Genomic DNA, 21,435 nt, shown 5'->3' on the forward strand with positions numbered 1-21,435 from the left:
CTTGACAATATAAGCGGATTCCCTTTTTCTTGTATTTTTCTTACGTTTTACTTGCGTTTTTAGTGTTTATATGCGCTTGATGCATTTCAGTTGCTACATAACTCCGAGGAAGTCTAGCTGGATGGTGGACGAAACATTGGTTACAATAAACACTTTCATAACGCAGTTTTATTGCATTTCTTCTTAAGGTCTTCTCCCATGACACCAGCGAATGACTACAAAAACAAGCAAGTGTTAAAAATGGAATAAATGAAAATAGAGTCACCTGTTGGAAATACGTTCAAACCATTCGAAATGGGCATGGGTCGACAACCTCATGGACGCGACGTGGAACAAATTATGTAAAAATGTCAATGAGTACGCGTGCTAACAATTTTCTGAGTGCAATGCGTACAGAAATTTTGACCTTTTTTTGTCAAACACTGCTTCTCGATGCTCAATTGTATGATTGATAGGGCATTTGCAATTTTAAAGGGTACATTTTTTATTCTTGGACATGTAAGCACTTTTATCCTTTTTGTCTGGAACGGAAAAAAACTGAGAAAATCATCAGTGTAGTGGAGGTAAGTACATTCCAAATTCGCAAATTACCCCAGACTTTTCGCGCATGGCGAGGGTTACCGACCCCTGATCTAATAAATGCCACCAAGCATTTTTGACAATGCCGATAATCGTAACCATCGGAACACTGTTTGCTGCATAAGGCTGGATTGCCTTGGGGGATTCTATCTGTTATCACTTGGATTTGGTGCAATAACACCACCCTGCGGATGCACAAAAAAGCAACGACAGGCAGCGACTTTAACTAAAGGTGGCTGTACACAGGATCAGTTTCGGTCCGTTTTCGTCCGTATGCGTATATGTGTAAAAATTCGGTCCGACGCCTTTCGGTAGCGCTTGTTTCCCATCTTCGACAACTTTTATTCGATATTTTGACAGTTTGTCTTGAACAATGGTTAGATTTTGGCGTTAACGTATTACCCAAAAACGCGACACTAATTAGTTTAAAGTTTTTTTGCATATGTGTTTGAAAAATCCCTGAAAAGGTCTTCACCAAACCAAATCCGAGACTTAAAAGATTTAGAAACATTACCTAGTTGCACAAAAGCATACTTGTTTGCTCAATGGCTGCAACTCGTACGGAGTCCCAGGCATTGGAACTTTTTGACTTATTGGGTTGCATTTGTAAACAAATACGCTAGACCAGAGGGTTGGTTTATATGTTGTTACATAGGGCGTCACCAGTTTCCTTTCAGACTTTGACGGATTTCATTTTAAAACAAACTAAACTTATCTTTTTGAAACGTACTGCTCTTCCGGCATAAAATTAACGTTATATTGTTACGAGGTTTCATCTGCCATTCAGCGTGACTTTATCAGGGTTTGGTACCGCAATTTCAACGTAAACCACACTAAAACATTCAGAGGCACAAAAAAGAACAAGGAGACACGTTGACACCGCTTATCAGATCACGTGGCAAAAGCAAAACACCAAACACTGCAGGAGGCGATACAGTTACAACAAGTTGTCGTAAACTGCCGGAAAGTATACACCCTGAGACAATGTCATTTGCGGTGACAAACCCTGATAAAGTCTCGCTGAATGGCAGACGAAACGTCGTAACAATATAACGTTAATTTTATGCTAGAAGAGCAGTATATTTTAAATTGCAATATGCCTGGCAGCAACAGGAGTGGTGTAAAATTATGTTAGTACAAAAGCGACAACGTCCCTGAAAAACGGCCAATACTATAAATATCTTTCGTTTTTTAAACGCGTCTTTATAACATTTTGTTGTGCGCCACCGGTTCATGGGAAGTTGTGAACCATGCACTGCACTGAGGAAATTACCTGAATTAGTAAACAACCAACAAAGGAGTCCTTTATTTAGAATGTGATGAAGTTAGTCGTAACAAGTGACCTTTGCCTCTTACTTTTCTATTGTAGTCATGTGTGTTTGTTTGTTCCACAGTTGAGTTCAGTTTGCTGTTTATGGCGCAATTCTTTGAACTCGTTTAAACATTATCTCAATGCCAACATGCCCATGCAGCCCAGCTTGCGCCATGATAACTGGAATGATATTTTCGGATGTATACATTTTGACCAAAACCTATTTTTCTTAATTTACATTATACAACGATAAAATTATCGTTTGTTATATACTATAACCAAGATGTGATATCAAGATCTTTTCGCCAGGAACTTTTGCTTGCTTTAAAGCCAAAATGGGATTTCAACACATTTTGCCACCTTTAGCAGTTAGACAATGTAGTGCGCGATGTATATTGTCGTCGTTAGGAACAAACTCACACTTAACACATAGCTATTGTTACGTCACCAGAGGTACTTAACTGAAAATATCCTTCCTCCCACACAATTAACAGCTTTATTGCAGGCAGCGAGACAAGTATAAACACCACAGATTGTACAATACGTTGAATTTTGTTAACTATTAACGTTGATTTTGTGAGCAAGCAATGCATCGAATTATTCGCACCTAGTGGTTAACAGTGCAATAAAAATGCGTCATATTTTGTAGTAACGTAACGGTCGCCATCCAAACGACTTTGGAAATGTTTTAAAATTGCGCAATTCTTTAGAAATCTTCGCATGCATTCAAAAATTTAAACGCACTATTCCCCGTATTAAAGGTGCTTTAGACGTGTTTGTTGTCCATGGGTTTATGCTGGTTTAAAGGAAATATTAGATGTTTACTCAGATTTCTGGTATAAGTGTGTTTCTTTGGCTGCTATAGTTACTCAGCGGTGTAAGGAATTTGTGCAACCAACACTTAAAAACGAGCCACCGATGGGTTTTCCCGCTAACATTGCTCAACAAACATGTTTGGTGACGCATTGGCATCCGTAAATAGATTACTGCTTTACAAACGCGCAAATAATGGAATACCAAACAAGGTGTCACATAGCACACGTACCATGTATCAGCTGCTTGGATGTTTGGTTGCACACATCATTTTTACAGCACCCTTAAACTCGTGTTGAGAAAAAACTAAAAAAGCCTTATCGAATTTGGGATAAATGATTGTAGTGTTGTAAAATTGCGTTACTTTTGAACCACGCGCGTCTTCCTTGGCCATGACTATTTGCTACGTTGCCAAAGCATAATGTCTGTATCTGTATACGAGTGCTAGGAAATATATGCTGGTGAACTTTTGTATGACAATTCGTAATATTGACATTGGATTGAATGTTAGGTATTTGTTTGTAAATGTATCGACTCTAGGTGACCTGTTGTCCCACATATATAGGTTAAACATGACTTCCCACCGTGCTACGGGTGTTACTAATGCGATATTCAGACACATGTATTGTAGTAACGTTGATGATTCTGTGGTTGACCATAGCTATGTTTCTTTGTTTAAGGCAGAAGAAATAGTCATTAAAATGTGAAAACAAATTTCATAGAAAAACAACGTTTTGAAAGAGAATGTGCAGCACCTGGATAATATATATCAAAAAGTGTCAATGCTCTGTCATGGGATTTGAAAAATCAACGTTTGGTCCGATACCATGGTAAAGGCTTGTGCTGTTTACTTTTAATTACGCAAACAAAAGTTAGACGTTATCTCGGAATTTCATTCCGATGTTTGACGTTCTACTTGAGACAGATTTATTTAATGTTGCAAGCGCGGACCAAAGGATTGTTGTATTCGATTAAACATTACCATGCTGTTCAGCTAACAACCGGACGGTCATATCGACAAAAAATCTCGTTTAAAATATTTTTTAATTCATTACCTTTCCGCGTATTTCACATTTAATGCAACTCATAACTCATCATAATATCCCGTTTTTACAGTTAGCGGTCGTTTGAAAAAACAGCTGTGACACGTTTGATTGACGAAGTGCGCGTGGTTGTTGGTAATACGTTAATCATTGATTGTGCGTCGCCCGTAAAATTGCTACAAGTTTAACCACTGCAGTAACTTACACGTTCGATCGACGAACGTAGTGTTTTTTTGTCTGATATGCTTCAATGAAAAATAATGTGGGACTTCTGAAAAAATGAATTTACCTGGACGAGAAACTTCATTTTACCAACATCAGAGACCAGCTGATAACTACAACATCGATCAAGTCGAGGTAAAAACGTAAATTGGATTTCTGCCCACTTCAAAACATGTGAAAGTATTTCGTCTTAAAAAAACTGTTGTTGAACTTAGGTCTATCTTTGTGTTGTTAAAACTTAAAAGTAACCTTATTGGCTATGTTTGAAGGGCGTCGATGCGTGCTTGTATCAGACGTTCTCGCAAAAGCCATTGCGCGCAATTTAGTTCGGCTCTGTGGTAACAAAGGTTCACCCGAATTGATTAGAGGACATATACAAGTATCTCAAAAAAGTGATAAACTAATATATAAACTGATAAACATTGTAGCTTAATGTTAAATGAACCTATTTTCGCACGATCTTATTTTCGTGGATGTCCCAAGTTTCATTGCTATGTTTTCCCAGATCATCAATTTCACATTTGTATAAAAAGTTGTTGCCAAAATGCGACTAAGCATTTGGTTAGGGAAAGGGTGCGTGCTTTAAAATCTAAACTGCAATCTATTTAGCACGCAACTCATAACTAAACTTTTATGCATGGTTTTTAGCATTCTTTTTTGCCTTGTAGTACTATGTAACCTTTTACCCCTTTTTTTTTATCAATTACACAAATTCTTATTGTTTAACAGAATCTTACTTTCATCGAAGAACAAAATAACCACTACCACGTTTCTAGCAATGAAGTGGAAGGTTTGTGCCTAAAGTTTCGTTTTCCGAATCGCTCGGGCTGTAATTTGTTTACTGCTGGACGTTGACCTAAAATTGATTTGTGAAGTTAAAATAAGCTAAATTGTTCCATTCATTTCGGTTTCTAGCGCCCACCCCAAGAATATCGTTTAAATCCAACGAATCTCCCACCGATTCTGAACCTGACAACGTATCTCGGCGTCTGGAAGATCTAAATGATGACCTGGCTTCAATTTCCAATGAAAATGAACCTGGCAGTTCAAGACAGATCAGCAGACAAGAAGCGGACCAAAGAATTGAAAATCAGCCACAACGAAACCAGAAACCTGAAAAGTGAATATTCCCTTACTAAAATCCTTTATGAAAAATTTGTTGCCGACTTTAATTTTCAGGTCGACTGGGAATAAATTCAGCCGTAGATTCAAGAGCATGTGGAAAAAATCGAAAAATGTTGCTGGACAAACAAATATAACTGAAGATATCGATGAGGAAATCGAGGTGGGCAACAGAAAATTTTTGACAAAATACACAGGTGTAATAACGTCATTTTGACTAATTGAAAGCGGGAAACTGCCCCTCGAGCCCACGAACAACACTTCCCTAGAAACTGTTCAATTTATGTCGCAGGGGCTGGGAGCTATAATTTTATCTTACAAAAGGAGTGGTTAAATCTGCCCTGTAGAATGATGTTCTGAAATGTCGTGCTTTGCTTATTTTGATAACCTTGAAGTTCTAAACTAACATAAGAAGGTTGATCAGAAGGCATTGGAAAATTTGTCGTTATTGAAGCAATTTAAGGGTCATTAAACTTAACTGCTGTGTTGAACCACCATCGGAAAAATATGCGTAAACGTAACTGTTTGATTAAAAAATGTAGCATGTTTCTTTCTATGACAAACTCTTGGTGATTGACTGTTGTTGGCTTCTAGGTACCATGTCCCGATTGTACGTACCTCCAAGACAAATTGGTTAGTGTTGAAGCAAGGAATGAGGAATTACAAGATGAAATAAAGAAACTAAAATCCCAACTTCTTTACCATGAACTTACACCAAATGGAAGATCCAGCGCTTCTCAACAAAAGAGGTAGATTCCGATTGGGTTTAACATAACGTTCGGTAGAGTCATGTAGTTTGTAAGTAAAAAAAGAATCATACTGGTCAGGATATCCAGGGTTCGAAATCTGGTATGATTACTAAAAATTAAAGAAACAAATAAAAAAAAACAGCCATTTATGAAGAGTATAGCATTGATATCTTGAATTCGTCATTTTGGGTGTTATCTTTGAGAAATAAATAGTTTCAAAGTCCAAATTTTTTTCAACATGGTAGACTTGGCTAACATTTTTCAGAATTCAAAACACAACAATGTCAACAAATATGACCCCACAAACCCGGGAAAACATCATTCGGGCCCTCCCCAATGAATTTGTTCGTATTTTTACCTTCGAGAAAATGGCAGATCTTGTGGATAAAATGAAGTGCATGCAAACCAGAAAAGGTGCTTTAATTAAAAGTTTTTTGTTTGATTTACAATTTGTGCAAACAATAAATTGAAACCTCTTGTGAAGCAAATATAATATGTGTACGTAATACGTCTAAATAATGTTCTCAGGGTATCGGCTCTTTGAGCAGGGAAAGCCTTGCCAGCGAGTGTTCGTCATCGAAACCGGGCTTTTTCGTTTTGGTAAATCAAATCAATCATCTTTTGCAAATGAAAGCTCGTTCCAGGAGCCATGTGCTAGCACAGCCTGGACGTTTCTAGGATGGGACGAATTGTTCTTCGAGTCAGTACATGTAACAACATGCACGTGTTCAGAATCAGGAAAGGTGCGCAGTACATTAAGCCATATTAGTTGTAAAGTATTCATTACAACTACCTTTCATTACATATAGCTGTGGTACTTCACACGAACTGACTTTCAACAAACTGTGGGAAAAATAACACCGAAGCGACTTCGTGTGACTTTTGACTATTTAAGTCAAGTGTTTCCTTCTTATTCAGAGAAACGGCGAGTTCATCTGACCAAAAACAGCGAGGTAATATGTTGCAATGTATTTATATTGTTTCTTCCTCAGTACCTACAGGGGCGAAGCCCACAACTTTTGAAGTGTAATTTATATCATTTCATTCAAACAATAAAGTATCCGCTAGCTCAAAAGGCAACTTATGAACAGTACCAGCAAAGCGTGAGTCATGGTGTAGGCTATATACACACTATAACGAGGTTATATTGGTTTTAACTGCAAGGTACTTTTGCCTTGTAAAAGGTGCGATATAGACATTGAGCATTGTTATTTGTGCAGTGACATGGGTGGAAAAGACCTTTCATAGCTTCAACGTTGGTTAAAAATTAATTTCTTTTAGGTTGTCCTTTGCCTACCTGGAAAATTCCTACTGCGCTCCGGTGACGTAATGAACAAATTTTACTTCGTGAAAAAAGGGAGGCTGGTTACGGTAAAGTAAGTGAAATGTATGTGAAGTAACTTTTATATCTAAATGATTGAACCAACAAATGTAAGTCTTTGGCTATCTGAAATATTTACTAGAAATGTTTTATTGTATGTCCAGATTGTGATCTTTTCATGTGTATCCTGTTATTTTTGTAGCCACGGAGAAAGTCGTGGTAAGACCCTACTACCAGGTGACATTATTTCACAACCTCTTTCCTCACCACGATTTGTTCACTCCTACTTAGCTGAGGGCATGGAGGTGAGAAACGTGTAGCAAAGTTAACCCAAATAAAATTTTGAAAGACATACTTGTTTAAACATTATCTCAACGCCAACATGCCCATGCAGCCTAGCTTGCGCCATGATAACCGGAAAATAATTTTTCCACATATCGGATGTATACTTTTTTGACAAAACCTTTTTTTCCTAATATTCATCAAGTCTATGTTACCATAAGACTGTTGGGAGATTCCCATACCTGATTTTAAGAGTTCTATAGGTCCCTCCCACGAAATTGATTTTCTCTGTAACAAGTATTCAAACTAGAATTTTAAGTAGGTATTCAGCCAATTATAAAAAATATTACATTTTTGGTATAACTGCTAAGTTTAATTTCGGAGGATGACTGTTCTAAGTACTTTTTTTAACAAATTCATCAATTTTCATTGCGCGTTGTTTATTACATGAGAAAATCCGAAAAGTCACTACAGCATCAGTAAGGAAATAGAAATGTCTCAATGTTACAAGTGGTTCGTAACGTTTTTTCAAAGAAGACCAATATGATAACAACGTTTCTATGAATATTAGAGAAAAAAAATTAAGGCCAAACAACGTCACAATATGATAAATAAAGTGGAGTTGCACTGATGAGACCTTGTAAGTCGAAACAGTGACCATCTGTCTGCAGCTTACACAACGTCACAATATTACTTACAAGTTTAATTTGTTTTTTTGCATTCAAGGTCGTTCAATGCATTGCAATCCCTATTACCAAGTTCAGTAACAAACAACTTAAGAGCATCACGTCATCCGACCTCGACGCCACACGAAGCAGAGTTCAAGAAAACTTTGAGGCTCACCTGAACCAAGATTACAATCCAGACGACGACCGAAGCGGAACCAGTGGTTACGTCAGTCTTACTTCTTCCGAAGGAACAAATTTTTAAATTTTCCACAAGTCTAATAGAACTACACGACTATCGAGGAAACCTTTGCCACTAACTCAGTGTTTTGTATTACAAACGTTTGGATTCATATCAAAAATGCATTGTAATATTCTGCTTGCTGACTTTAATGATTACACGTTTAAATAATAAGAGTTGAAAAACTGTTGCTTGCTTCGTATGATCTCTGTTATGTGCACGCTTTTGAGTTACATCAGTCACAACACTTTTTAATTCAGTAAAATATAAAATTTATCTTGCACTAACTGTTACCTAGTTGAGTGTATTGTATGATGATCAATGTTTTGAAGCATAAATTGATTGATAAAGGAAAATGTATGTCAAAATATTTTTGGCAAAATGTGGAATGCTTCCCTCGATATTTCGGTTCTTTGAAAAAAGCAGGCGGCGTGCAGCAACAAACATTTTGATCGCTCTATTGTCTCATTACAACAAAGGCAGTGAAAAAATAACTTGCCCAAAAGTTGTGACACTTAATGTTCATGGGCGCATTAATTCGGATGGTTGCAATTGATAAACGATTTTGTCGTTACACAGCAGGCCACATCCTGGAAACTGAGCGTTGTGATTTCAGGATATCTCTGTTGTCTAAAGAAAGTTTCTTAACATGCCTCAGGTAGCGGGCAAAGTGCAAAACGTATTAGCGAGGTGGTCGTTTATCAATGTTTTGATGTTTCAGGAGCGTTACAAAATGATTAAAATACTTAATTTGATATTTCTTTCCGTTTGTATGGTAGAAGGTCTTTGTCTAGTGGAAAATGCAAGTTTGGCCCCCATTCCATACATACGTAAGTTTTATTTTATTAAAATTGCATGTGTATGTTCGCTTGGATGAAAGATGAGTGCTAAGTGCTAAGCATACAATGGCCCTCAAACCAACTGGTGCGTCTCAAGGCTCTTTGGGAGCGCCATAATGCAACAATGTGTGACCGCACCTTTTGGAGTCTAATTACAAGCGTAATCATTTGGAAGTGGTTGATGTTGTTCACAGTGAGAGCAATCTCTTGACAATATATATCTCATGGCGGTCAAACAAATTTGCCGCAACAGCTAACTAGTTTGAAAAGCAATGAAGTAAAATAACAAAGTAAAAACATATTACCCGTTATAAAATCAAACCAATTAGTCAACGCGAGGTTTGCCGATTGTCATTTGAAAATGTAGGTATCAAACCACGTAGGCGTTTTTACGGTTTAATCTCATTCATTTCACTTGTTGTTAAATTTGTTATCTACCCATACAAAGAATTCCAACAAAATTGTTAATGGCAATTTAGTTCGATAATTAGCTTTTCTTATTTTCCATACATAAATAATAAGTTTAATAATTCTTTTCGAAGGGCCAATGAACCTGACAACTTGCGTCCCACCATATTATGACTTCAACTGCGTGTGTCCTTCCGGTATGTTCGAATGCGCCTGCCATAAAATAGGAAGTTGTAAACCAAATGTACAGGGATGCATAAACATGATAAGCTTATACAACAGATGGAACAACTGCGGAGACTGGAGTGACGAAGTGGCCTCTGTGTGTCCTCCAAGATTCTTTCAATGTCACTGTTACAATACAACATGCAAGGACGGGGGAAGCTGTGTTTTGAGTTTGCTTAAATGTGATTTCGTCAACGACTGTCCCGACGGAAGTGATGAGTTGGATTGCTCTTGTCCAGCCGATAAGTACGAGTGTCCATGCTACAAAACAGGAAATTGCACCAAATTAGGAAGCGGCGGTGGATTTGGATTAGGTCTTGGTTCCATTCCTTCATATGGTTGCATAAGCAAGTCGGAAGTTTGTGACGGTTATAACAATTGCGGTGACTGGTATGACGAAATCAACTCCACATGTCCATTGAACACATATGAGTGTGCGTGTTACCAAACAAAAAACTGTCCTTACAGCTATGGCTGCACCAACGTCCTGGATCGTTGCAACGGATTTGATAATTGCGGGGATTGGAGTGATGAAATCAATTGTACGTCTTGCCCTGCGCACTTGTTCGAGTGTCCGTGTTACAAGAGAAGGAATTGTACATATGGTCGCGGTTGCTTGCAACCATTCTTTGTTTGTGACGGTTATAACACTTGTGGTGACTGGAGTGATGAAGCAAACTGCACATGTCCTGCTAATACTTTTGAATGCTCCTGTTACAAAACCAAAAACTGTACAAAATCAGTGCGTGCTTGTATACCGCTTGCATATCAATGCGACGGCTTGAACACATGTGGAGATTGGAGTGATGAGGTTAATTGCACCTGTCCAGTCGATAAGTTCGAGTGCGCATGTGTCGGCACTAGACAATGTGTTGGAATAAACTTGAACTGCATTGATCATTCGTTGCTATGCAACGGATATCCCGACTGTATTGATGGCAGCGACGAAACGTATCATACATGTAACTGTTCCGGTATTTCAGCAAAATGTCCAAATGGGTCCATATATAACTTTACCAGATCAGAAAATTGCATTCCCCACCAGTGGGTGGGTGATAACATCACAGACTGCATTGATGGAAGTGATAATGTTTGTTCTTCTAGTTCCTTTTTATGTCTATCATGTCATTCGATTTCCATTAGCTGCAAAAGAGAAACGGAAGCCAGACGATTAATTAACACAAACGCATCAATAACCTGCAACCCTGTGAAAAGTAAGACTTGTGCTTCCGATATCAATTACTGCCAAGTAGAGAAAGTAGTTTGTACGACTACATCGTGTGAATACGCATTTTGCAGAGATGTGTTTTTCTGTGAAAATCAACAACTTGTTGCAAAAACAGAGTTTTGTGATGGATTTAGCGACCCATTGCACAGTTGCAATGACAAAAGCGACGAAATTCAACATGGATTTGGGTTTAAATGTTCTGGAGTGACACGGAAAGGAGTTTGTGTTTTACCTCAGTCCAACGTCTACGATTCTGTGGCTCAATGTTCTGACCATTCTGACCTATGTTTTGTCAATCGCCAGTTTCGTTGCTTTCAATGTTTGGACAGGAAGCTTATAATTTCAGACAAACAGGTATGTGACGGTGTAGTGGACTGCTTTGACATGTCGGACGAATGTCTGTGCGCTGATCAAACGTTGTGTCGGGAAGTTAGAGGAAGTTGTCCTGTGAATGAAGTCTTGTGTAATAACACCTCAACTTGTTTAAGTCAGGTAGTTGCACTGTGTAATACAAGTGTTCAGTGTTACAATCAAACTAATACAAAACACTGTACCAATGAGAAAGGAATAAAACCGTATCTCTGTCCAGCAAACGTAAAGATGAATCCAAGCAGAACTGGTAACCGCAACCTCAGACACAAATGTACAAAACTGGAGTATTTCATGAGCAAGTATCCAACTGTTCCACATGACCAGTCATTGCAATACCTGTCGTTATTTTGCAGCGGAAAAATTCATACAGGATATGGTATTTCAGCCGAGCTTTACTGTCCAAACTTCGTTAGTTGTTTCAACAAGGGTGAGATTAATATCGCCCGCAATCGCGTATGCGACGGAAAAATCGACTGCGACGACAAATCGGATGAGTTTCTGGAAAATTGTAAAACTACCCGCTATTACTGCAAGAGTAAAGGAAGGATTTCAATTGCAAGAAAACATATTTGTGACGGCATAGTTGATTGCGACGATGAAACAGACGAAAGCCGTTGTAGTTGTGAAAGAACCAGATTTTTCTGTTCAAATTCTCAACCTATTTCTATTGAGAGGAAGTTTGTACACAATGGAATCGACGACTGTACCGACGGAAGTTACGAATGTGTAAATTTAGTGAACAATGCATTCGCAAACGTCAACCAAATGATCGCAAACCCGTTTTATCGTGCTATCTTCTGGATTATGGCCATATTAGCGTTGGTGGGGAATATTGTTGTGTTTGTCTCAACTGCTTGGAAACTGGCCAAGTCAAACAGAAATGAGAACGTGTTTTTGTGTACAAGCGTGTTCATTCTTAACCTCTCAACAGCTGACTTTCTTATGGGGATTTACCTGTTGGGGATTATTATCCAGGCAACCCGGTTTTCTGGTTCCTATTGTTTGTTTGATAAGGAGTGGAGATCTGGAAGCTTATGTTCAGGTTTTGGAGCAGTAGCACTTGTGTCATCAGAGGCGTCATCTTTTATTATGACCGCCATGACAACATTTCGCTTAATATCTGCATTTAATCCCTTTTTGATGAGAAATCCCAGTGTCGCTAAAACCGTTGCAGTAGGACTGATTTGCTGGGTGGCAGCTATTCTTTTAGCTATTATCCCACTGTTACACTTCACTTCAAAGTACTTTGTTACCACTGCCTGGTTTCCGAACAACTTTTATCAAACAGATCTTGTGTCAAGAAGAAATATGTCACTTCTGGCGCAGAGAGTTTCCAATTCAAAACCTAATACTTGGCTTGCCGTAAAGAAAATTATAAATAAGGTATTTCCAAGGCAACCAATCAAAGGAGAGTTTGGTTACTATGGTGAAACAAGCGTCTGTTTGCCATATCTTTTTGCAACAATCGATCAGTTTGGCTGGGAATATTCTACATTCATCATCACTATCAACTTTCTGATGTTTGTGTACATGGTAATTGCCTATGCTTTTATATTCAAGCAAAGCAATCGCATGAAAGCATCCCGAGGCAACGATAAAAGCTTGAAGATGCAAAGGAAAATCACCAGATTGATCTTGACCAACTTTTGTTGTTGGATTCCGATTTGCATTATGGGATATCTGAGCATAGCAGGTGTTAAAATACCTCCGGATGCTTATGTAGTGAGTGCGTGTCTGTTGCTTCCGATCAACAGCGCACTTAACCCCTTGCTCTACTCTAACGCATTGAAGAAGCGCTTGGGTCGAGCTAGAAGTGCACTCACATCAGTTGTTACGTCGGTTCGTGGAAATGACGGAAACTCGACCACTGGAGCCAACGCTTAGCTTAAAAATACCCCAAAGTTGATACAGATATGGGAGAAACAGATTGACTGCAGATTGAACATTGCATTCGCTTACTTTTGTTTAATTCTATTTGACTGTAAACCACTAAATTTACTTGGTCCTTAATTTTTGTGTGAAGATGTGATATGCTGACCTATGACAAAATAATTTTAATATTCCTTCCAAAACGTGTGTCCACATGTATTGTGCAAGAACAATCAATGTTTAACAACAAGCCTGCATGATATGTTTTGTGTTTCACATTTGTACAAATCATAACGTTTCTGACACTAAGTTTAGTGGTGTTGTCGGATATAATTTGAGGAAAATCTTTTAAAATATCACTTTGTTATTCAGGTGTAGGTTACAAATCAGACTTTAGATTTCGATTAATCGGATAAAATAACAGTCGATCGATGTTACTGTATAAAAAATAAGGTGTCCAAATCAGTACAGTTTCTTATTAGTATTCTGCTAATGTCGCAATAGAAAGACCCTAGCCATTCGGCGTCACAACACCTTGCGAAAAATAGTGCAAAACTTAGCTCTTGTGCGACGTCTAACGGTGGATGTCTAAAATTTATTGCGACCACAAGTGTCCAACGCCATCAGGTATAATAAAATTGCCTCACAGGCTTAAAAATCGCATTATTTCATTGAATCACAACTTTCTAATACAATGAGCATTGCTAAGACCCTCCAACCAACAATATCAATAGGAGAAGATAAAAAATTTCCTATATTTTTTAACACAATTGACCACAACGATCAATTGGTCAATAATTTGTTATAAGGCATGGAGTGAGGTCACGAGCCTTTGGGTGGGAGTTCGCCATTTGTTGACGTCACCCGCCCATCGTCGACACCTAGAGTCCTGAGACACACGATGGCTGCCGCCTGTTTCGCGAGACGTTTGTTTCGCTCCCTGCAGAATGACGGACATCAGGGGTGATTAGGTGTCAAATTTAGTAGTTGTTTTGGTCGCAGAGAATAGTGATAACAACAATATATCGTCACATGGACAGAAACAAAATTCAGGGGTGGCAGAAAAAAAGATTCAACATAATGTTTTTTCGATTCTTTGCCCTGCTATGTATGTGTTATTTTCACTGTACAGTTGGGGAAAATGCTTCCTTGACCCCCTTCCCCTCAAAACACCCATGTATCGATGCTAAATTAAGATGCTACACTTAAGTCATGGTCACATAAGTTTCAGAAATATCCTCGGTCGAAGACGAGAACTTACCAGCAGGTAGATCGATATTTTGTTCCGTTGCAAGTTACAATACAATTAAATCTTCTGTCCGATTTCCGACAAACCTGGAAAATGAAATCAACCAATTTAATATTTTGTAAGATTGAACATTTGTTACGTCACATTTTTTTGTGCCACATAGAAAAATACATATCGACATTGTTTTTATTTAGTTAAAATAAGGGAATATCGCGTTCTTAATGAAATAAAACCGCCAGTTTGGATTTCCCAGTTTTCCGACAACTGGGTCCTAATTATTTTGGTACCTTTGATGTACAAACTTATTACCATGATATGAGAAAATTTGAAAATGGCAATGTAGAAAGCAAGCCCTATGAACCCAATTCAAAAAACTCACAGTGTCATATGAAGGATTGTCCATCTCTTCGTTTCGACATCGCTCGTACAAAATAGTTTTCGGGCTTTTTCCACTTTTTAACTGATATTCACATCTTCTTAATACGAAATCCATAGTGACGATGTCTTCGTCTTTCAACCTCTTCAACGCCGGCTCGTTCAGGTCTATATTACACGAGGGTGTTCCCCGTTTCCTTGTGACGTCATTTAGGTGTTCTTCCATTCCCCAAGCAGTGCTAAGAAGTAAAATGATAACTCAAACAGTAGCAAGGACATAAAAAGGCAAATTCCGAATAAATCCCAGATATTATAATCTGTGCTACACTATTTGCTTAAATTTCAATGTTCACATTGTTCAGTATGGCACAAATACAACATTTAGAGAGTATGCATTTGGGCACAGCACTTGCATGTTGGGTTTTTATGGTGTTACAGGGAAAAATTTTGAAATTTTCGTCATTTTGACTTTAAAACCACAAAAATGCAGTTGATGTTTGCTTTGCGACCTTTCTATTCAAACTCCTTGTGAAAAAACTTACCAAATTTGTTCCAATGACAAAGCACTTCGCACTGCTTGACCCTCTACTGTTTCCTGACTTTCTTTCATCATTTCAAGTATGCAGAACTTACAGTTAATGTAATGATTGTCATACTTGATTGCCTTTAAATAAACACAGAAAACAAAACATGTTTCAAAACACAAAAAAACAAGCATTAAATGATGTCCCACTGTCTATATACCTTATGATTTAAACAAATGATTCTCAACTGCAGATTTTAGAGCTGCATGTGGTTATTAACCACCAAAAATCTACGGTAAAAATCATTTTTGTTTAATAACAGGTAGAAATTGTATATATACATGTAGTTCTTAAGATTCTACATGCAAATTTTCAAAATTGTTTTAGAATTGTGTCAAATTTTTATAATTGATAAAAACTTTGGGTTTCACAGCCATTACACTAAAAGAGTTTAAGAACACAATTTTCAGACAAACGAATACAGCTTTTTAGAAACCAGACCAAGACATAGAAAAATTAAACGTTAACTATTACTAAACATAGCAATTTAATATGAGGAATTAAGCCAACAGCATAAAATCAGGTATCAAACATAACCTTGCTTGGTGTCCTTACAATTTTGAGGTAGTCTTTAATCACTTGTTCCATTGGAAGAAGACCTTCTTTCCGAAACACTGAACAATTGTGTTGGGCCTTTCTTGCAATCATGACAGATGAGGTGTTGGTTGCTTTTCTAAATACTTCAATATCACTGTAGGATTGAATGCAATCTTCGGATCCACCACTGTTAAAAGTGTTTTTTTTTTAAGATTTTAAGAACATTTGACTTTAAAGACCAGTTAACAATGTATCTTGACTTTGAATAAAAATCGATGGAATTATTAACCATCATTGTCACAATAATGCATTTAAAGTGCTGTCTATTAAACAATAGTAAAAACAGCAAAAAAAGCAATACTTAATTATAACATGATTTACTTGGCAATGACAGGTATAGAGATAGATTCAGTAATGGTCCTAATTTCATTAATTCTGACAGCATGGCGAGGTCTTTCCTCTTTTCGTCTTCCATGAACAGCAAGTGCTGCAACACCAGTCTTCTCAATCATCTTAACCAGTTTCAGTGTGTCTTCAATCTAAGTCAAAGTGAATTTTAAACATAAAATGTTGATGTTAAAGTTTAAATATTAGCAGAAAGAAAACTTCAAACCCTAATTGAAGAAATAGAAAGATACAAATAAAGAATAATATATAACATAAGCAAAGTGCAGCCAATAATATGAATTGTGAAGGCTGCAGACAGATGGCCTGACGACACTATTGGTTGAGCTTTGCTTGGCCATAGTGTTTCCACCTTGTTTTCTTCGTAAGGTTGCACCTAGTTTGTTGCCCAACAGATGATAGTGATTGTATAGTCACCACAAGGTGGAAGTCTTTGCTTGGCCGTTTGGTCAGCAAAGTCGTCTGAAAGTCACACCAACTGCACTGATGAGACCTTTTAGGTCGAAACAGTGGCCATCTGTCTGCAGCTTACAAGAATAATATATACTTTATCAGACTTCTCAATGTCCACTTACATCTGGAAGCAATCTTATTTTACAAGTTACTGGTATCGAAAGGTTTTGAACCAAAGTAGTCAAGATTTCCTGGATGTTTTCAGGGTTGGTAAGCAATGCAGCACCCATTCCACCCTGCAAAAAATTTAGTTAAAACTTGGTTCTTAATGAAATGATTCACTCTGCATAACACAAAAATTGACAAACTTTTGTGGAGTATTCTTTTGGACATCCCATATTTACATCTATACCTGCAACGTCACCTTCACTGCAACAAACATAAATATACTGTAATAGTCATTAAGTTCACTGGCACCACACCATGGCAACAAAGTCATGGCAGCCCAGCTGAATGAAAGTCACTTGTATTGTAATAACATATTTAATACTTTTTTGTAAACTACAAAGCTATAGTGACTGACTTACACTAATTTGGCAGCTTTTAGGGCTCTTTCTGCATTGGCTGTGCCCTACAAAAAGAAAATATATATTTTGTTTAAGATTCATGGCATTAAAGAATTAATAATAAAATACTCAACAAAACGCTTCGGACAAAACATTAAATCGCCAAATGTACAGCTGATGTTATATATACTGGATGGAAACAATACATACCAGTTGAAAAACAACGTTGTGTTTTTCCTCTGCACACGTTGTAAACATCGGCCGACAATCATGATCTTGTATGAAGTCTATTGTTCCCAAAGTATCTAAAAGTACTTATGTGCAATCACAACAAAATTAATCATTTTAACAGTGTTTGACATAATACTAAAAAGGTAATTTTATCCTTTACTAAGTATAAGTGAAAAATTTTTTAGTGTATTTTAGGTACACCTTAGAACAAAAAAATTCATGTGACGTTACAAGAATAATAACACTGCCATCAATAGGTCTGACATCAAAAAGCTGTCAGTAAAACTTGGCTGAAAATGTATTGAGTTGGATAAGATTTTTTAAACAAAACAGTGTGTAACAATGTGGTAAATCATGTTTTGGGAAAGAATTGTATGTTTAGGCAAGCAAAAAACTTTCAATACCAAGCACTATAAACTATAAATCACAGTTTGGTGAAGAAAAACATCTGGAAAACTAGCACATCAAGTAGCTACTTAGCTTTGGTGTGTTCTTTAGTGCAGTACTGCACTCATTATGCCTTCCTACTACACACCAGCAGGAGCCTATTTAACAAAGAACAAAAAATCATACCCCATCACTACCTCATAAGATGACCATGTTTCCGTCGTTTAAAGTTTTGTTGGCTGTTTTTTGTCAACTACGACCCAATGTTCAGCTACATTCATTTTATTTGAAAACACCTATCCAAACCAATGCATTTTCAGCTTTGTGACGTCAGACCTATTGATAATGTGGGAACCATGAATCACATTTAGAAAAATCAAACCTTGATGTAACAAGATGACATTAAATGCCAGATTGGAAAGTTTTCAATTGCCTCTGAGGATTTTTGTCGACAAACCTCGATCGTGCAGACAAACTGACAATTTTTGTATGTTAATGCATTAGTTAATTGTTTTAGCACGAATTGGCCATAAAATTGCGAAAATTTCGGCGTTCCAATCAGGCATTAATGCATAGTAGGCCCACCATTTCTTATCTTACCATTGACAACACGCTTGCACTTAATAAATCGGTGATCAATGATTTCCTGCAACAAATACAATAAAATAACAAACGTCAACGCCTAAAAGATTTTCTATACGTTAAGTTTATGAAAACAAGAACAAACGTCAACGCCTTACGATTTTCTATACCTCACTGTACACTATATCAGCTCCATACTGCAACGCAAGCCAGATTGGAAAGTTTGTTTTTTGCGCGGAGGATTTCGTTTCGGCGATCGTTAATTGCGCGGACGATCGCAACGTTTTTCGTATGTTAATGCATTAGGTCATTAATATTGCGCGGATTATCGGTAAATTTCGCAAAAGTGCGCGGAGGATATATCCTCCGCGCACGACATTTTTTCCAGTCTGGAACGCAAGAAGTCTTGTGGGTAGCTTTCCGATTCTAACCATTGGTGCTAAAATGTTCTTGTTTTCATAACTTAACCTACCTTTCGTCATTTTTTATGGGGGCAGCACGTACAAAACTTGCCAAATACGCAAAATGTTTGATCAAGGCAACATGGAACAGTGCAAAGCTTGTCAGTCAACCATGCGTTGCGGTACCGTACGGGAAATACCCCGATTTGTTGTTCCTTTTACGCAACCGAATGAAAGCAAATGACACGGATACAGTAATTAAAAATCTACAAGCAATTTACAAGCCCAAAATAATGACCAAGCCCAAATCAATTGTCTGCCTTGGTGTGTGCTTGTGATTCCAAATTTTATGACAATCTGCGATTTCTAACCGCACATAGTTAGGGCCCTGGGTTAACTTCTGCGCAAAGTGTTTTTTTTTAGCAGAACTTCATTGGCAGTCCTGCCTGGACTTGCCAGACTAACATTCAATGGGTGGTTGTTTTCTTGCCATTGTCATGTGGGAGGCATATTTAAAGTTTTTGTCACATTGTGTGTTGAACTTCTATTGTATTTCAATTGATGTAAAGATCCACTAGTAGCAATTAATTTACACAAGTTTCTTGTGATTTGTTTTTTGAAACCTGTAACCACAATGCATTTCCATTGGGTCTTTTTAGACCCAATACTATAGTCTTTTTTGATCACACATATTACACTATAGCATTTCGAAACAACACATCACGATGTCAATATCGGTACGATGCAAAATTCAGTCAGAAACACGCCTATTTCGTAACAAAATTTGAGTATTGACAACAGACGTGTGCAACCAGCCATGGTCTATTCGGCGCGCAGGGGAACCAAACAAAGATCCAGACAGGCCCGTTGTGGCGAAAACCAAGGGGAATTTACCAAGAAGGGGAGCGCTGTACGGATGACTATGCCTTCACATAAAAAAGCATGACATTGGCAAAAGCTTAAATTGTGCAATTGTGTAGATCTTTGAGAAAAGTGACAGCACCACTGCAGTTCCTGGCCTTAAAAAATCAGCATTTAAATCGTTGCGCAAATTCCTGGGGTGTGGTGGAATTGATTTTACGATGTGTGCCGTTTTTTACACATAGATTTTTCTCAAGGGTGTTATTTGCGTTACGCATAGACAGCAGATTACCCAAATATTTGCCGACGACTAAGCGCCACCTTTTTTACTTCAACAGGACAGACGCTTGCTAATGGAAGATTTTATAAAAATTTATATAAATCTGTGTATTTTTCAGGTATTGTGACCGGTGATGTGCATTACCATTACTACAGGCCACAGGAAAACATATCAGGTATATAATTTTCATGTAATACAAATATAAATTGTAAAACAAAACATGAATTCTTCGAAAAGGGTATAACATTTTCATTTTTAAATTTTAAATTTAAATACGCCAAAATGAATTAGACAAAAGGTCCACACACTTGAAAGTAGCTCTTGAAAACATGAGCGATCTTTTGCTGTGAGAGACATTTTCGTGTATTCTGGCCTACGTACAATTTTCAAATACGCTGGTAAAATCTGTGATATTATTAAAGTTAATCACGACGGAAATCCTCCTACACTTGAGGAAATTGACCAATTCAAAAACGATCCAAGAACATTGTTTCAAGAACATAAAACGCGAATCTTAAACGCCAACGGATCGCACGTGGGTAAGTTTTTTTAGATTCAGTGCAAGGTTACATGTTATGCTATTGTTTATTATTTTCCTGTTTACTATTACTTATGCCGCCATAAAAACACTTTGGAAGTGGTGCTAGAAACATTGGCAAAAATGATGATTACGTGAATAACATATTCTGTAATATATTTCATGCAGATAACAGACGTCTGGCTGATGTTTTGGTTCACACTCATCTAATGTCAGATCCCAATTTCTTCTGCTCCACAAAAGAAAGTTGGATTCAACGAGTTTACCGTTGGTGGGAAGGTCGCAGATATAATGCATCAAGTGAGCGCCCATCGTGTAGCACAGCATCGGGGGCAGCATCTTCTGGCTCTCCAAATGTACTTGTAACACCAGGGCAAGTTATTGCAAACGATGAGGACGAAGACAATAAGTTGGTGTTGGTCGTTGGAGCGCCATGATCGGGTAAAACATGTCTTTCTCATCGTTTCATACAAGAAGCTGCACAGGAGGAAAGCGGATATGATTTTTTCTTTCGTATCGAGTTTCGAAGCATCGGTAACAATCGAACCACTTTGAAAGATTTGCTCTTTTCAGATGCAGCAAACTTAACAGATCAAAGAAAAGTGGAGCTTTTTACTCACATGGTCAAACACCATATCAGGTGTCTCGTCGCATTAGACGGGTTGGATGAGTACAGTCATTTCAAAAGTCTGAATGAGGCCTCCATGCAAAAGATGTCGCTGTACGATACAAGATCCACGCCTGTGGTGTTGGCGA

At 37.7% G+C, this 21,435-nt stretch overlaps 1 protein-coding gene across 3 annotated transcripts; it reads right to left on the reverse strand.

Moving 5' to 3' along the window:
* Positions 1–13,865: 13,865 nt before the first annotated feature.
* On the reverse strand, positions 13,866–19,234 carry LOC145906115 (tRNA-dihydrouridine(20) synthase [NAD(P)+]-like). 3 transcript variants are annotated; one of them, XM_082993520.1, is made up of 13 exons: positions 18,977–19,234; positions 18,770–18,796; positions 18,618–18,663; positions 17,610–17,704; positions 17,421–17,464; positions 17,202–17,262; positions 17,016–17,129; positions 16,417–16,574; positions 16,054–16,222; positions 15,457–15,578; positions 14,919–15,153; positions 14,552–14,625; positions 13,866–14,230 (listed from the first exon to the last, which is right to left on the reverse strand). In XM_082993520.1, the coding sequence occupies exons 1-13, from the start codon at positions 19,079–19,081 to the stop codon at positions 14,113–14,115; spliced, it is 1,368 nt and encodes a 455-aa protein (XP_082849646.1). In that variant the 5' UTR covers positions 19,082–19,234; the 3' UTR covers positions 13,866–14,112. The 3 variants fall into 3 exon arrangements, with proteins under 3 accessions (XP_082849646.1, XP_082849647.1, XP_082849648.1); XM_082993521.1 differs by lacking the exon at positions 18,770–18,796 and having other exon boundaries at positions 19,072–19,229; XM_082993522.1 differs by lacking the exons at positions 18,618–18,663; positions 18,770–18,796; positions 18,977–19,234 and adding an exon at positions 18,215–18,611.
* Between the last annotated feature and the right edge of the window lie 2,201 nt (positions 19,235–21,435).

The sequence above is a fragment of the Ascidia mentula genome, chromosome 6, assembly GCF_947561715.1.
Source record: "Ascidia mentula chromosome 6, kaAscMent1.1, whole genome shotgun sequence".
Lineage (NCBI taxonomy): Eukaryota > Metazoa > Chordata > Ascidiacea > Phlebobranchia > Ascidiidae > Ascidia > Ascidia mentula.

Bases quoted from the DNA above. Each gene is read 5' to 3' on its own strand.
- LOC145906115 (XM_082993520.1), bottom strand. From the start codon at position 19,081: ATGACGAAAGGTAGGTTAAGTTATGAAAACAAGAACATTTTAGCACCA. The intron at 18,797-18,976 runs GTCGTGCGCGGA...CTTGCGTTGCAG, and splicing joins CGTTCCAGACTGGAAAAAAT to TATGGAGCTGATATAGTGTA. The intron at 17,465-17,609 runs GTATGTATTGTT...TTCTTTTTGTAG, and splicing joins ACAACGTTGTTTTTCAACTG to GGCACAGCCAATGCAGAAAG.